Raw genomic sequence first — 17,898 nt, 5'->3', positions numbered from 1 at the left:
TATGTAGTTATTATAAGCTGTATTTGAAAAATGGCCCTTATATTACTTTAGTGCTAAATGCTGGACTGTTAGCAAATAACAACCAGACATTTAGAATATCACTTTAAACAAATTTAACTTTGGAGTAAGTTTTTTAAAAAAGAAAATCAACATACCTAAATTAATTATAACTATATATTTAAATGAATTCATTTTATAAAAATTAAACTTACCAAATTAAAAAAAATTACAAGATCCTAACACATGAAACTTAAGGAATATTCAGGATAGAGTACAACCCCAAATTACTGTTTTTATTAACCATACTATTTTCTGACAGGCCATAACCAAAATATAACCCAAAATGTGAAGATCACCATATCAGAATGAGACTCAATACCTTAGACTATAAATTTATTTAAACATTGACATAATACAGGTCTACACAAAAATAATTTGTTTCTTGAGATGAAAATTCTGAATCCTCCTCATTCAGAGGATATAAGACTTTAATGATTCCTGCGACTAGAAAACCACAATTATTTGTGTCCCCAACATACAATGCTTCAGATAACTCCCACTTCCCCTTTTACAATATTTTACCCCTCAACTGTATTGGGGGGAACCCTAATTAGGCAATAAGAGCCCTTCAATAACCAACATCCCTTAAATTCCTTTTTTTTCAAGGAGGGTGTTCCCAGGGTCCAGGGCAGTCTGCAAATCAACGCAAAGGGGTAGCCATCAAGAGGCTCATCTGAAGTATTACCAGGGAGCAGGAGGCAGCAAACATTCAAACCCAGAAACTGTGACTCAACATTTCCTATATAATGCAATAATTCTGCACAAATGATAGACACTGTCAAGAATTCTGCCTGAAGTAGATGTAAAATGAGAAGAGAAGATCGACAGACATGAAGGTAAGGTGTCCGATTATACTAATATCGGTACTTACGTATCATACCTCTGCAGTGGTGTCACTTTGTTCTTATTCTTATCAACTGAACCCGTAGATAGTTGAAGAAAATTGGGGTTTAACTTATATAATTCTTGAAGTAGTTTCTGTTCATATTCTTGGTGCTTACCCGCCTAATGGAAGAAGAAATTAAAACTGCAGTGGGGTTCACAAAAGGGCTGGTATAAAGTAATGACTTACTTTCTGAATTATTAAAGATATCCTAAATAAAACATGTAAGGGTTTTTCATGGCATTAGAGAACCCTGTGAGGATGTCACAGAATTGCCAGACCAATGAAAGTTCTTCCAACAAAACTACAAAATATATATGCCACTCATTAAGGATTTCATCAACCATTTATTGTGCAGAAAGCATTAATTACAGACAACTTTTTTGCCAGCTCAAAAAACTAGAGGTCTAGGGCACCTGGGTGTCTCAGTCTGTTAAGCATCTGCCTTTGGTTCAGGTCATGATCCCACGGTCCTGGGACTGAGTCCCACATGGGGCTCCCTGCTTGGCAGGAAGCCTGCTTCTCCCTCTCCCACTCCCCCTGCTGTGCTCTCTCTCTTTCTCTGTCAACTAAATAAATCCAGGAAGGAAGGAAGGAAGGAAGGAAGGAAGGAAGGAAGGAAGGAAGGAAAGAGGAAAGGGAAAAACAAAGAAGGAAAATAACAACTAGAGGCCCTTTTCAACTTATTCCTCCATCTTTCATTTAAGAATGAAGTCTTCTAACAGGGCCATTACAGAATTTTCTGAAGATCACCAAAAATATTTAATTTCTCTTTTTAAAAGAGAGGAACAGGGCACCTAGATGGTGGCTCAGTTGTTAAGCATCTGCCTTCGGCTCAGGTCATGATCCCAGAGTCCTGGGATCGAGCCCCACATCAGGCTCCCTGCTCAGCAGGAAGCCTGCTTCTCTTCTCCCTCTCCCACTCCCCCTGCTTGTGTTCCCTCTCTTGCTTGCTCTCTCTCTCTCTCTCTCTCTTGCTTTCTGTCAAATAAATAATCTTTTAAATAAATAAATAAGACAAACATGTTGTAAATTGTACACAGATGAAGAGTATTAGTAACATTTTTCATTATCTTGACACAAAGTAAAAATTCCATTACTTTGTTTTTATATAAAAATTAATGTTATTTTAAACTCCAAAACCGGAGCTGGCAGTTTACAGCCAGCCCCTTTGTTTCTCTTGTGTGTGTGTTTTTTAAGATTTTACTTATTTATTTGAGAGAGAGAGAGAGAGAGCACACAATGCACAATTACGGGGAGCAGCAGGCAGAGGGAGAGGGAGAAGCAGACTTCCCACTGAGCAGGGACCCCAAAGCAGGACTCAATCCCAGGACCCTGGGATCATGATCTGTGCCAAAGGCAGACACCAAACCAAGCCACCCAGGCGCCCCCAGCCCCTTTGTTTTTATAAATAAAGTTTTATTGGAACAGTCATGCTCATTCATTTACTTGCTGTCTATGGCTGGTCTCTGCTTCAACAGAAGAATTGAGTATTTACTACAAAGACCATATTAGCCCAGAAAGCCTAAAATATTTACTAACTGGCTCTTTACAGAAAGTTTACAGATCACTGCTCTACACACTGAGAGAAATCTGTATTTACTATAGTCAGTTGCTGTATATCAGAAGACAACGTCACAAACATTATCGGGGAAATTAGGCAAAGACTGCCTCTGGAAATTAGTCTAACACAAAAATAAGTTACAATGAGGGGCGCCTGGGTGGCTCAGTTGGTTAAGCATCGGCTCAGGTCATGATCCCAGGGTCCTGGGATTGAGCCCCTTACTGGACTCCCTGCTCACTGGGGAGTCTGCTTCTCCCTCCGCCCCTCCTCCCCCTGCTCGTACTTGTGCTCTCTCTCCCTCTCTCTCAAAAATAAATAAATAAAATCTTAAATAAATTACAGTGAAATTACTTTGAATAACTTTTACTATTTGCATGTAAATCATGACTGAAACGACATTTTTACTTACCTTAAGGATTGTTTAATTATTTTAGAAGTGTGGTCTAACTAGATGTTACAGGAAAACCAAACCCAGAATGGACAGATCAAAAAAAACACAAGACAGTAAAAACAAGCAAGGCCAACATCACCTAATCAAGTAGAACTGTGTTATATACGCTGCGCAATGCACTGTGCCCTTCCAAGGGGGCTCCTGCCTGTTTCAAATGGATCTATAAATATTTCATATGGTACCAAATTTTTAATTATGCAGTAACAAGGAAAGATCTTCTGATTTTTGCCATGACATAATTTGTTCAAATTTCCTTTCTATATAGAGGAACTGTTTCAATAAAGAAACCTCTTTTCAAATTAATTTTAAACTCACATAAAGAGCAGATGAATTCATCACAATATGAATTTTAAATTATTAAGAAAAAAATACAGTAGAGTGGATGTTACATCTTTAAAACATGAAAAGCCTTGAAATTTTTTTCTGCAATCCATACTTCAAGAGACATTATGGCTTTCATTAGCAACTAAGCGCTAAAACTAATACTCAAATGATTTTACAGGGGCAGTCCAGAAAGACAGGTTAAAGCCCATTACAAGTCAGTTCCATGGGACTGTCTGTCCATTTTCATTTACAATTCAGGATTACTCAAAAATGAGATCAACTAGGGCTTAGAAATTCTTTGGCAGAAATTTTCAGTATAACAGTAGCATGAGTAATGCATGTTCTCTACATGTCAAAATTTATTCTGGAATGGTTTGACCTTAGATTCTACCCAGAACGTTTCACCCAAAAAAAGAAAAAAAAAAAAATCAAGAAGCATTTATTAAGTAAGAAGTCATCTGTCCCCATTAAATATCACAGAGACCTTATTTTAACATTGTTTTTAGACCATAAAGAAACACGATCGAGAAATTCCAATGAATCAATTATAATGGGATTTAAGTCTGAAATAACTCCAAGTGAAAAAAGGGTAATATATCATTTTAACAATCTGCTCTTAACAGAGACCATACCAGGCTCTCTCTAGTTTGACCTGGAGAGCCCAAGGTAGCAATCAATGGCCCTCTACCTTCTAAATGAGAAGTATTACAGCAAAAGTCCACAGCAACAATCTGATGTCCTCATCTATAATAGGGAAGTGCAGCATTGTGCTTTGGTATAATCCTTATTTAATATGCATACGGTCGACAATTTTACTTGTAAAATCATGTTTATAATACTACAAATTGAAAGGAGACCAGAGAATAGAAAATATAAAAAAGAACACAAGATAATAAACCTTCAATCCATCTTCATAGGACACTGACTCATTGTACACTTTCATGAGGAGAATCATTTTATAAAAATGTTAGGTTATCAGCAACATTTGATAGGTTATTATCTTCTAGCATGTTCTATAAAGAGTGGAAATTAGGAAGGAAAAAATCTCATAATTACAGTAACCCACTTAGCTTCCAATTTGTTGATATTCCCCCTAAAGTAGCATTTACCAAAATGCTTTCCTTGGTCAATTAAGTCCTGATTGTACATTCCTTTCTTGGATATGTATTAGTATATTAAAGACTCTGAGAAGTCCTGCAGGAAAGAAAACTATTTATCTTCATTAATCTAGCATTTTCAAACTTAATCTAGCATTTTCAAACTTTCAAACAGATCCATTTTTAATAGAACAATATTCTGTAGAACTGACATTCCATGGAACACTGTTTGGAAAATGCTACTTTAATAATAATAATTTTTTAAAAATCCCTAGTTTTTGCTTTTGCAATATTAATTTATAAAGAACAATACTTCCTTTTCTGCAAAGTTTATAATTCACATTAATTTACTACCTGCATTTCCTCTTTCGTGAAGCTGGCCGCCTCATCCCCCAATTCATGTAGATACATGCAGTCAGGCTTTGGACACTGCATATTCTTTAAGAAGTAACTGCAGTATTTTGTTGTACCTAGAGATGCCTGCAGAAAGAGGGGGAGGGGAAGGACCCAAAATGTGAATTGGTATTTTCACTTCACCTCAAATGAGGCACAGACATGACAAAGCAAGAAGAGAAGTATGGCTCTGAATACTGGAGAACTCAAGCTGCTAGCAGCATCTATTAAAGATGATGCTCCTTTGGGAGAACTAAAGAAAGCACCTCAGTTAGGTTTTCCAGAACTTGAGTACCCAAATCATCTTCCCTAGAGAAGATATACGAAACCTATTCCATGTTACAGAAATTAGGCACCTAAGCAAATTCCTTTTTCTAGTTAGGCCATCCTCTCTCCATTCATATAAAGCATGGCTTAGTGCAACCCTTTACTCAAACCTTAACTATCAATGGCCAAATCTTTAAGGATGACAAATTAGAATCATTATCTATTTCTGATAAGAGTAATAGATCCTATTTTCACAAAATAAGACTATGTGAAAATACAGATTTTTAAAGATTATTACCTAATAATGAATGTGTTTATTCCTACCTGTTAAAACAAGATCCTACATAAGCTGGCAGTAAACAAATTAGCGGTCCTAAGTTAGTACGGATGTTTAAGAAGCAATCTTCAAACAGACTCCCTCCAAGTGTAATGAGTAAATGCTAAGGCTCTCCCCTTTTTACTACATTTAATCTCTTCCCCCTTAAAAACAATCAAGAGGCCATATTACCTTAAGTGTTCTGCCATCTACTACCACATTGTTGACACACTGTATGGCTCTGAGAGCATCTTCTGACCGGATATAGGTTACATAAGCACTGGCACTTGGACCCTAAAGTGAAAATACACTGTTACTAATTTCAAATTCAAGAAAAAAACAATTCCTTTGTACCCTGCCTAGGGAATTCTAAACGTCTTCACTACTATTATCATTAATAATAATGACCATAATCAGAAATAGTAGTAGCTTTGATTAAACCATGTAATAGCTCATCTTAAAACAATCATACTTATCTGATTTTAAGTAGACTAAAATATAATACGGATAAAGTAGCATCTCTGGCTTGGTATTTATTTTTCTAAAGTCATTTGACAGGCTCGTCAAGGTTACAACAAACTCTGAAAGTTAGATTTAAAAAAATAAAACTTCAAGACACTGTGTCAAATTATGTTCTCCCAAAAATAAATCCAATTTGCAAGACTTTTCTATCTCCTAATACCAGCATAACAAAGATGCTCTATTAAGTTTTCAATATCTAAAAAATTAGAAATCATCATCTAATTATTACATTGCCTGATAGTAGACTCAACTCCCCTTCCCCCTCAAACCATCACTTAATCTTTGTTTTACCATTTCTTATTACAATCAATTCACTGTTAAGTCCTGAAGTCAAATAAGCACCAGAAATTCCCCCACCCCACCAGCAGAGGTCACTACACTGCTTAAATCCTTGACCCTCAGGCTTTTCTACTCCCAGAAAGCAGATTTTCCTTCTGAACAGCCCAGGTCAAGCCTAGACCACAGGGAGGAAAGGCAAAAATCCCTATAATTAGTTACCTGTGAGCCTGCATATGATGTGCTATTATTGATGACAACTTTATGTATTTTACCAAACTTCCCAAAATATTCTGGTCGTTTTAAAACCTATAAAAGAAGAAGAAATAAGGTATAATGTGTCCCCATTTTCATCAATGTTATCCTTATAATGGGGACATACACCATCCCTCTTCAGTGAAAGGAAAATAACTTCTAAAGTTTTCTAATAAATGTGACACTTTCTAATTACAATTTGTGTGATTAACCTACAGGAAATCATCAACAGTCTAAAAGCTATTTCTTATTGACCCACTATATGGAAACTAAGACTCACTAAGTTTGGTATTATGGACTATGTTCTAATATCTGCACCAATAATCCATGGGATCTTATCTTCACAGTGTGAAGATACACCAAACAGATCAAATATCTTAACCATATTTTCATTAATAGATAATCCTTATAAAAAAGTACTTCTCAAAACAATGACCAAAATAATCATGTATTAAACAGAGACAGAAACTCAAGAACAGACATAATAGAGTCTTTAGTCATAAATCTATTGTATAAAACATCTGATATATTACATTAAAGCTACAGATTGCAAATATGGTAACAATATTGCTCAACCTTTCCCTTCATGATTTATCACTATGTGTGTGTGTACTTAGTTTCTTTGTGTTAATTTTACCACTTCTTGATTATCTCCTGTTTTTTCTTCCTTTTTCCTGGTAAATGACATATATGTGGTGATGGATGGAAAAAATATTAGGAAACAAATTTATACATTTCTTTCTCTATTACCTGGTTACTTCTTGGTGGTTATTCCCCCTTGTACCTGTGTCACTTCCTTTACTTTGTGATCACTAGCCCTCAGGTTCCATGGTGTAGTGGTTAGCACGTCTGCCTTACTTTGTGATCACTATATGTACTCATTTAACTTCTCTTACAAACTTACTTGACCTCAGCTAATCTGACTCATACATACCTTGATACAAAAACCTCTCCTATAATTTGCTACTTCAAAATTAAACTTTGTATTTTTCCTAGAATTTACCTATAGACCTTTCTGTGTGTCGCTATCCACATGTGTGCAAAGTATTCTTTTCAAACACTTTAATTTGATAACATTCTCACATACTTACAACTTAGCCACTATGTTCTGCATTTGACAGAATCAAGGATTTGAACTGTCTGGCTGAGGTACCATCAATTCTTAACAGTTTTCAAATTAATTAACATAATTATTTTACCACATTTTTACTTTAGGTTCTTGTAAGCATAAAGCTGTTATGTTTTCTATAGCCAATTTTAATGGATTATAAGTTGAGGTGACTGTATTTGTTTTCAATCTTTTTTCCACCAAATCCCCCAAGACAAATGAGACTGTTAAGTGGCAAAAGCAATGACCCCCAGGTTGTACACAGCAAAGTCTCAGGGCTGATGAGTAGGGAAGAGTTTCTGTTCAAAAGCTTCCTGGCTGGTAGAGTTTAGAACTGCACTCAATATTCCAAGTGGATGCACACCAACTCAGCACAGGGCTTCAGAGCCAAAATACCTGCTTCAAGAGTTAAGGCTGGTCATATGCTGTGCTGCATCAGCATCTCAAATCACCTGTGAGTTTATGGTAGTAGCGCTCAAAGAAGGCAGCATTCAAGGGAGCGTTTTTAAAAATCTGTGGGAGCTTTTATTGGGGGAGGTTGTCAAAGTGACTGGGAGGCGATACTTATGTTCAGTGGATGGGAGCCAGGAATGGCTTACAATGCTCTGGCTCGCCCTGCACAATAAAGAATTGTCCTGCACAACTTTTGAATGTCCTACAAGACATTCATATAGCTGAAAAGCCTATTTATAATTGTGTGAACCTAGAAACAAATTCCATGTTATATATAAACTCAAAAGTAGTTCCCTACAGTTCTGACATATGTTGTATTTATAGGAAAGCAAATAATATATAATTAAGGGAAGACTACAGGTGCTTTGTTCCGAATTATACCAAGAGTTATTCCAGAAAAATCACATCACTGGCTCTTCATACTATCTGGATTGCCAATACATATACCTATAACAATCTGCCTTTGTAGGTATCACATTCACAGTGATTCTGCACACAGATGCAAGCATCTTACTACTTTATTGTGTATTTAAAAACAGTACTTCCCAAACGTGAATATGCATACAAATCATTTGAGGATCTAGTTAAATTGCATCTTCAGATCTAGCAGCTCTGAAGCAGGGCCTGAGTTTACAAAATAAGCTCCCAGGGAATACTAATCTACCAGCTCAGAAACCACACCTTGAGTAGCAAGGTAGAGTACTAGAGTACTGATACCCAAATTCTACATGTAGAAATAGTCTTTTTAGAAATTATTTCCTTTTTATTCCTTTTATTTCTTTATTTCATGAAATCACTTCATAAAAGTCAAAGAGTGTTACAAAATATTTTAAAAAACGGGTACTGGCTCTGATAAGGTTGAAAACCACTCACTTATGGAAATAGTTTCTGGCCAGTATTTGGGTACAACACCTTCAATACAACATAACAACTTGTATGTAATTATACTGACATGTAACAGTGGAGCCAGAATGATTATTTTCAAGGCACAAATCTAATCATGTCATTGTTCTTAAGAACATTCAACTGAGCCTGGGTGGCTCAGTCCTTAAGCGGCTGCCTTCTGCTCATGTCAGGACCCCAGAGTCCTGGGATTGAGTCCCACATCAGGCTCCCTGCTCAGCAGGAAGGCCACCTCTCCCCCTCCCTCTCCCCTGTGTCTCTCACTGTCTCTCTCTGTGTCAAATAAATAAATAAAATCTTTAAAAAAAGAAAGAAAGAAAGAAAGAAAGGAAGGAAGGAAGGAAGGAAGGAAGGAAGGAAGGAAGAAAGAAAGAAAGAAAAAAAAGAAAGAAAGAAAGAAAGAACATTCAATAGGTTCCCACTGCCTTTAGAATAAAGTACAAACTCCTTCGCACGGTTAGAAAGCCCTTCATAGTATGTTACTACTTACCTCACCCGCCTCATCTCTCACCACTGCACTCTAATCTTCCAAACAAATCACTTGCAGACCGAGATCTTTCTCATCCTGAAGAATCTGTACAGCTCCTGGACCAGAAGCACTGTACCCCAAAGACAGTGGGAGAGTACATACCTCCCCAACAAGATCGGGTGCTCTCTCTTGTGCTTCCATAGCACAGAGTACTTCTCATGTTATGTTATATGGTTAGTTTGAAAATAAGCAAGGACTACCTTTGTATTGGTCAGTGTATATTCAGTGTCTTACATACTGCCCAGCACACTGTAGGTACTCAATAAATGTTAACCGAAAAATAATTTGTTTTAGCACTGAACAAAGAGAATTACATGGATAAAGAACATTGGTGGGCCTCAAAGTATTAGCAAATGGCCTATGGCTGATAAGAAATAGCTTGCCCCAGCAAGGGAAATTCAAATAATTTAAACTTCCTATATTAAGTTAAATACTCCAAATTCTACCTAAACATACAACTAACAAAAGAGCATTCTAGTGATTAAGAAGTATGGGGAGTAGGGGCGCCTGGGTGGCTCAGTGGGTTAAAGCCTCTGCCTTCGGCTCAGGTCATGATCCCAGGGTCCTGGGATCGAGCCCCGCATCGGGCTCTCTGCTCAGCAGGGAGCCTGCTTTCCTTCCTCTCTCTCTGCCTGCCTCTCTGCCTACTTGTGATCTCTCTCTGTCAAATAAATAAAATCTTTAAAAAAAAAAAAAAAAAAGAAGTATGGGGAGTAGGTAAGCACCCTGCATATCACCACATTATCCATATATTCAATATTATATATTTACTTCAGTGAGCTGGCTTTAATACTAATATAGAATACAAAAGGCCACATGACAGAATTATAAATGCCCAATAGCATGCCTAATGTTTAATATGTCTTCCTATATATTCTTTGGGAACACAGTCAAGCGTTCACGGATACTACAGAGAAAATAAAAAATTTGGTCAGCAGAGAGAGAAGGGATGAATGGATAAATTAGGTGAATGGATGAACAAGAGACCGATTATCAGTGTAAAATATACTGGAATAGGACCTTTAAAGAACTGGTGGGCTGGGAAGAGGGGTGGTTCTTAGTCCTGGCTCTGCTATGAAATAGCTGCATGATTCCAGGTCACATAATGAAGTCACTTAATTTCCCTATGCCTCAGTTTCTCATTTGTAAAATAACATGGTTCTGTCTTTATAAAGTCTTTTATTTCCTCAAACAAGCTGCTCTCTTGGACCACCACATACATGGGACAGTCCTGTCCTTATCTGCTGCCTAGCCAATCTCTAGTAATTCTTTTTTCTTCTCTTTTTTAAAGATTTTATTTATTTATTTGACAGACAGAGATCACAAGTAGGCAGAGAGGCAGGCAGAGAGAGCGAGAGGAGGAAGCCGACTCCCTGCTGAGCAGAGAGCCCAATATGGGGCTCAATCCCAGGACCCTGATCATGAACTGAGCCACCCAGGCTCCCTCTGTAGTAATTCTTAATTATCCTTTCCTCTGGGAGACTTTTTGTGGATTTCTATACCAGCCAAGTTTCCTACTGTTATATGTTCCCCCAAAAAACTTTGTAGTTCCCTGATTATAAATCCCCAGCACACTTACAAGTACCTAAATTCAGGGCGCCTGGGTGGTTCAGCTGGTTAAGCATCTGCCTTCAGCTCAGGTCATGATCCCAGAGTCCTGGGATCAAGCCCCATATTGGGCTCCCTGCTCAACAGAGAGCATGCTTCTCCCTCTCCTCCACACTTGTGCTCTCTCTCAAATTAAAAAAAAAAATCTTAAAAAAAAAAAAAGTACTTAAATCTTGTCTTACCAATAGTCTGTTAGTTTAGGGTACAGACTGTGTCTGGCTTGCTAAATTATTTTATTTCCAACATCAAAGTACCTAAAACATGGTAAGTATTCAAGAGTTAATTTATAAAATGAATGAATTAGGTTCCAGCAAATTGCAATTTTTGGATTTGGAAGATAATTACCCCTAATCACTGCCTCTAACTACCTACCATATTTTCTAAAATAGTTTTTTTTTGGGGGGGCCCCCAGGTGGCTCAGTCGGTTAAGCATCTGTCTTCAACTCAGGTCATGATCCTGGAATCCTGGGATCCTGGGATCAAGTTCCATGGTGGGCTCCCTGCTCAGTGGGGAGTTTGCTACTTCCTCTCCCTCTATCCCTCCCTCATTCATGCTTGCTCTCTCTCTCAAATAAATAAAAATATTAAAAAATAAATAAATAAAATAGGTTTTTTTATTGATTGATAAATGAATACATTTGACCATCAATCCTGGTATTAAGTTTTCTGATGTACAAAAGTCATTTTCAAAATAAGCTTGAATTTTTCCTGAACTCTCCTGTTTTTCTAATCAGAATTCACTCAAATATCAAATTGTTCATCATCCAAAAATAAGTAAATTGGGATCTTCTTTGACCTGAAAGTTACACTAACAACTTGAAACCAAGTTTTCTAATAAAGCCAACTTCAAGTTTTCCAAACTGAAAAGACTATGCAATAAATTAAGAGAATTTGTTATATTATAATTTAGAAGTGTTAAGACTGAATAAATAAAACACTGGTCTTCTAGAGTTTTGAGAGAAATCAATGTTTAAAAAAACTGCCTATCCTCTCACCAAGCAACAATGATTTCAAAAGTATAAAACAAGTAGAATGTTTTTTTTTTTAAAAGATTTTATTTATTTATTTGACAGACAGAGATCACAAGTAGGCAGAGAAGCAGACAGACAGAGAGAGGTGGAAGCAGGCTCCCTGCAGAGCACAGAGCCCGATGTGGGGCTCGATCCCAGGACACTAGGACCATGACCTGAGCCGAAGGCAGAGGCTTTAACCCACTGAGCCACCCAGGTGCCCCAAGTAGAATGTTTTTTAAGGGCACATGTAGTATCATGATAAAGTACCCTCTCTCACTAGTCACCACCTAGATTAATTTTTTTCGGTGTAATACTTCTTCAGATTAATGTTACTGGAGTCATGTCATTTGAAGTGGAAGAAAGAAGCCTCTATGTAAGTAAGAACAAATCACAGAATCTAAAGAGGAGACAGGAGACCTATAATCCAAACACCAGACTGAGACTAGCTCGATTTTAGCCAGCTTTCAGGTGCTGCTCCCCATATGCCTCCAGTACTATGGGTGACAGGATCCAGGCAGGATTTATTAACAAAATCAAGTACATGCATACATAGGAGTTGTGAAATCAAAATTAAAGTTCCACTAGTTTACTGGAATAGCAGTTTCAGAAATGCCAAAGTAGGTTCTAATCAATAAGATTAGCAGGAGTAAACAGAGACAGATAAAATAAAAAACTTGCAAAGGCAAGAAATGCCCTCTGATTAGAAAAAAGGCAGAATTGAAAGGGGAGAACAGAAGGACTAGTGTATAAAGTGGTAGTGGTATTCAAGAAAATGGTCACAGGGGAATTGGGATCTGCCTGCCTGAGGAATTAAAAACAAAAAGAACGAACTGGCTGCTGAGGTTCAGTCACAGGCCTAAAATGAGCTCTCATCCTTAACAGCTCTTACTGAAGTCTTTTCTTGTAGAACTCTAGATCAGCCCCCTTTGGTTTTGGAAAGAACCTGGTCTCCTGAAGGATTCATGCCACCCACTAATACCAGTATCCCTGGACTTAATTCTAAGCAATTCTGGAAGTGCTGGTGATATTATTGCCAATGATAAAGGCTTCTTAGTAAGGTCTCCCTGACTTTCTCTTCTACTGAATCTGACCCCTTCACAGTCTCAATTACATAGTAAACTCATCATTTGTAAATATGCATCATTTCTCTAAATTGACTGTTAGAAAATCAATTTTTAGAGTCCTTAAATTTCCTTCCTCTGGGGTCTTTGCCCACTTAGCCAAGTCTGGAGATTACCACCTCCCTAAGCATATTCACTATAATCCTCCCTCTTATGGGTACCATGACGAAGAGCGTTACTCCAAACCCTTTTCAAGGAGTACTTCTGGAAGATCTCCCAAATCCAACTCTCTCCTGCTGAAGGAAACACTCTAGCTGTCAATCAGCTTCTACCTGCTCTCCTATCAATCTAGTTAGCGCCTCCTAATACATCAGAAACTGACAATTAGCAGATGTACATCCAAGGGTACCAGGGAACATTATGAGCTCAACATTACCCTTACAATGCAGGTGGTGAAAGGAGAAAAAAGAGGAAATGAACAAAAGTGTTAAGGCCTCCCCTGCCTCCAAACAAATGACAAAAAAGTCATCAAATTCTTTTCCCAAAGTTGGATTAAAATGAATGAATATAGAATGATGGTACAGTGTAGCAGCAGGTCTGTAACTGTATAACCAAGAATCACTATGTGGACAGGATTAAAAAAGAAGTACAGATCTCTAGTGGGATTGCACTATGTAAATGCATGTCCACTGTGAACCCCTTATATAGCTACAGAAAAAAAGAAACTGAGTACTTATGTCACATGTTAGCCTGAATAGCAAAACAACCATTATCCAACTTTCATAGATTAGGAGCACTAAAGGAGATTTCAGAGATCTAGTTCAACTGCCTCGTTTTACAACTAAAGAAAATGAGGCCAAGAAAGATTAAGACACTTGCCTAAGATCAAAACTGGCCATTGGATCCTTAGAGATAATTAAAAAATCATTTCCCATTCTCTCCCAAGTTTTAATAATTTCAGGAGAGTCCTGCAAATAGGCAAGGTCAGCTGTTATTTCCAAACAGGATAGGCAAAAAAGAAAAAAAGGTCAAGGTGACAAAGAAAATGGAAGAGGACTTACCTCTGGGTCTGCTAGGCGCTGAGACAGACCTACAACAAAGACGAGGTTTTTTTGTACAACACGTACACTAGCCAAATGTTTGCGGTTTTCTGATATTTTCTGTTTTCTCTCATTCTGTTTCTGTTTTTTCTCATTCTTTATCCTTTGCAATTCTTCCTGGGAAAGTGGTTTATAAACTGCTGGGTCTTCTGGATATGGCTTTAAGCACAAAACACAGAACTCAGCATTAAATAAGGAAAGAAGCTATATGAATAACCATTATCATTCTGGATGATGGGTATGTGGTTTTTTGTTTCACCTCCCTTTTTCTAAATCTTTTAATTGCCTGAAATATTTTTATTTAATAGATTTAAGATAAAATAGTTTTTAAAACACTTTTTTTTTAGAGTTTAGCACAGACCACTTTTAGTATTAAAACTTAAAACACCACCAAAGGTTCTATAATTAAAAAAAAAAAATCGTGGGGCGCCTGGGTGGCTCAGTCAGTTAAACATCTGCCTTCAGCTCAGGTCATGATCCCAGGGTCCTGGGATCAAGTCCTGCATCAGGCTCTCTGCTGGTCAGGAAGCCTGCTTCTCCCTCTCCCTCTGCCTACTCATGCTCTCTATCTTTCTGTCAAATAAATAAATAAAATATTTTTTAAAAAATACAATAGTGGTGTTTCCCCATAGTGTCTAGCAGAATTGACAGGAAAAGTAAGCTTCCAGGGTCCCGTGTAAGAGGCAAAGGGTAAAAGTTATCTCATCCAAACATATTTTATATGTTTTTGTATTTATATATTACAATCCACAAATACTTCATGAAAACTGTGCACTAGAAGATTAATGATGTACTTATTCTTTAATTCATTGTCCATCTAAAAGGAACATAAATGGGAAAATAAGCAACAATCCATAGATACTCTGGCTCAGGAGCTTGACTTTAGTTTCCAACACTTACTAGCCACGTGGACTTAAGCAAGTTAATGAAAGTCAGTATCCTCAATAGTAAGATGAAAATGATCTTAAAGGCTGGTTTAACAGTTATATAACTCTCATAAAGCCATTATTATCGTGAATAGCACACAGTAATCCCTCAATAAACATTAGCAATGACACTGTTGTAATTTTTCCCCCTTTCTTGTCATTACAATACTGTTTGCATTCCTACTGCTAATGCCAAGGGTACTGGTGACCTGAATGAGAGCTGTGGAATCTACCGCCTGGCTTTGAATCTTGGCTTCTCTTTACTATCTGAGAGACCTTGGCCATAAGTTGTGACCTGCCTGCCTCAGTCATCTCTTCTGTAAAAGAGGAATCACAGTACATTATTAAGAGGGTTCCTGTAAGAGTTAGAAAATATATATACTTATAAAGTGATTAAAACTGTTTCCTACACTTAAGCATTCAATAAGTCACTTGTTATTACTACTAATAAAAAATAGGGGCGCATAGGTGGCTTAGTCTGCTAAATGTCCGATTCTTGATTTCACCTCAGGTCATGATCTCAGGGTTGTGAAACTGAGCCCTGCATTGGGCTCCATGCTGGTTGTGGAACCTGCTTAAGATTCTCCCTCTCTCTCTGCCCCTCCCCACTAAGAAATAAATAGTTAATAATAAATGCAAGATGGCGACACATTAAATACAATCATATCTAAGTGTATATGAAGAGATCCCAGAAATTAAAACACAAAAACAAAACCCCTCAAATTTGTGTACACACTAAGATTAATGATGAAGGCAATTAAAAAAGTGAGACTTCTCTTTATGTTCCTCAGCTTCTACTGGTAATATCATAAGGTCTCCAAAAATCCTGTTCTTAAATATTCAGACATAATTCTTAGTGGTCCTGGAGGACGTAAGCACCCAGACCATTTGATTTCCACGTTTTAAAAATCTGAATAGAGACACCTGAGTGGCTCAGTCGGCTAAGTGTCTGCCTTGGGCTTGGGTGATGGTCCCTGGGCCCTGGAATCGAGCCCTACCATCAGGCTGGGAGCCTGCTTCTTCCTCTCCCTCTGCCGCCGCCCCCCTTGCTTGCACTCTCCCTCTTTCTCTCTCTCTCTCTGTCAAATAAATAAACAAAATCTTTTTTTTTTAAGTCTGAATAAAAATAATAAAATAAAAATCTGAACCTTCTAGCTAACTGGTCCTATCTGGCATACCACAACTGAATTGTGAGTAGGAGGCATATAAAACAGCTGACCTGGTAACTGGTGTGACTTTTGCATGACCTTAAGTCTTTCTCCAGGATGAAATATAAAGCTAGTAGTGCACATTTTAGGTGCTCAATATTTATTTGCCAAATGAACGCCAAGCTACTCTCTAGAATGGAGAATTTAATTCAGCATGGTTAATTTTCCTTTTTAAAAAAATCTCAACTTTTCAAGGTTCCAGAAAAAATTGGAAAAGCATGCATTCCATGACAGCTGCTCCACCACACACATACCATCATAAATACCTACTTTACAAACCCAATGACAGAAAATTAACAAGCTGGTACAAAGAGATGAGCAAGGGAGGAAGACTAAAAATGGGAGATGAAAAAACACATCTGGTTTACTTTTTGACTGAAACACATATATTAAACTTAATTTTCCAGGAATATAGCATCAAATGAAAAAGTACAAGCAGGAAATTTTTCTTTAAATATATTATTGTGTATTATATATCAAACTAATACAAAATATGACAACTGTGAAGAACCAGTTTTAATGTATAAAATATTTTAATAGTGCTAATTTGATGATAAATTGCCAAACTATTAATTACGATGGTCTCTAGTGTAATCACTTAATTTTTTTCCATGTATGTAGTTATGGTCTCACTTTCATTTCTTTTTTAAAGATTTTATTTATTTATTTGACAGAGAGATCACAAGTAGGCAGAGAGGCAGGCAGAGAGAGAGGGGGAAGCAGGCCCCCCACCAAGCAGAGAGCCTGATTCGGGGCTGGATCCCAGGACCCTGAGATAATGACCTGAGCTGAAGGCAGAAGCTTAATCCACTGAGCCACCCAGGTGCCCCCTCCCACTTTCATTTCTAATGTATCTTTGTCTTTTCTCTTTATTTTCTGATCAAACTTGCCAAGAGTTTGATTATTTTATTGTTTATATTATATTATATTGTTTATATTATTTTATTCAAAGAACAGGATCTAACTTTTATTGAAATACTACTTTTTTTCTATTTCAGCAAATTCTGCTTAATCTCTGCTTCCACTGTCACAATGTTTACTATTCTTTTTTGGTTTCTTAACCTAGAAATAAGCTAGAAATTTATTTTTTGTTCTTTGTTTTCCAATAAATGCATTCATAGCTTTAACTTTTCCTTCTCCTAGAAACAATGAAAAATACTATATAAAGTTTGTTTTTTAACCAGTATCTTAGAAACAATAATGATCTGCAGTGGGGAAGTCCCAAGCCAATTTCTGTATAAAAGTCAAAATCCAGAGAGATAAGTGTAAAGTTTGTGTAACAACAAATGGGGAGGGAGGGTCAGCATTCAAAGCCTAGGGTCAGCCCAAGGTGAGGAGTCTTTGGGGAACTCAATCCCATGTTAAGCTGAGACCCAGCCCGGTTCCCAAAAGGCTCATTCAGTCTCAGGATAAGAACAAACTACAGAGAGGTCAGAATAAGATAAAAAAACAAGAAGAAAAACATCCTGAAGAAGTTGCTGAAACCAACCTCATGGAAGATTTGCATCCTAGAGACCTAAGACCTTAATACTTGGCCTCATTTGGCCTCACCTGCGACCGTTATGCTTGAGGAATCCCTAA

General features: G+C 37.3%; 1 protein-coding gene across 6 annotated transcripts in view; it reads right to left on the bottom strand.

Moving 5' to 3' along the window:
- LOC111152086 (CCR4-NOT transcription complex subunit 4) overlaps positions 1-17,898 on the bottom strand; it is a 140,021-nt gene that overhangs the window by 56,863 nt on the left and 65,260 nt on the right. For 3 of the 6 annotated variants that reach the window (XM_022510390.1, XM_022510392.1, XM_022510394.1), the window contains exons 3-7: positions 14,145-14,342; positions 6,376-6,462; positions 5,548-5,649; positions 4,734-4,859; positions 932-1,065 (exon numbers count right to left, since the gene is read on the bottom strand). In XM_022510390.1, the coding sequence (XP_022366098.1) occupies positions 932-1,065; positions 4,734-4,859; positions 5,548-5,649; positions 6,376-6,462; positions 14,145-14,342 (647 nt within the window). The remainder of the gene's footprint in view (positions 1-931; positions 1,066-4,733; positions 4,860-5,547; positions 5,650-6,375; positions 6,463-14,144; positions 14,343-17,898) is intronic. The other 3 variants (XM_022510391.1, XM_022510393.1, XM_022510395.1) reach the window with 1 other exon arrangement.

This window comes from Enhydra lutris, unplaced genomic scaffold, assembly GCF_002288905.1.
Source record: "Enhydra lutris kenyoni isolate GAN:26980312 unplaced genomic scaffold, ASM228890v2 scaffoldscaffold27, whole genome shotgun sequence".
Taxonomy (NCBI): domain Eukaryota; kingdom Metazoa; phylum Chordata; class Mammalia; order Carnivora; family Mustelidae; genus Enhydra; species Enhydra lutris.
This window is presented reverse-complemented; position numbering and strand designations above follow the sequence as displayed.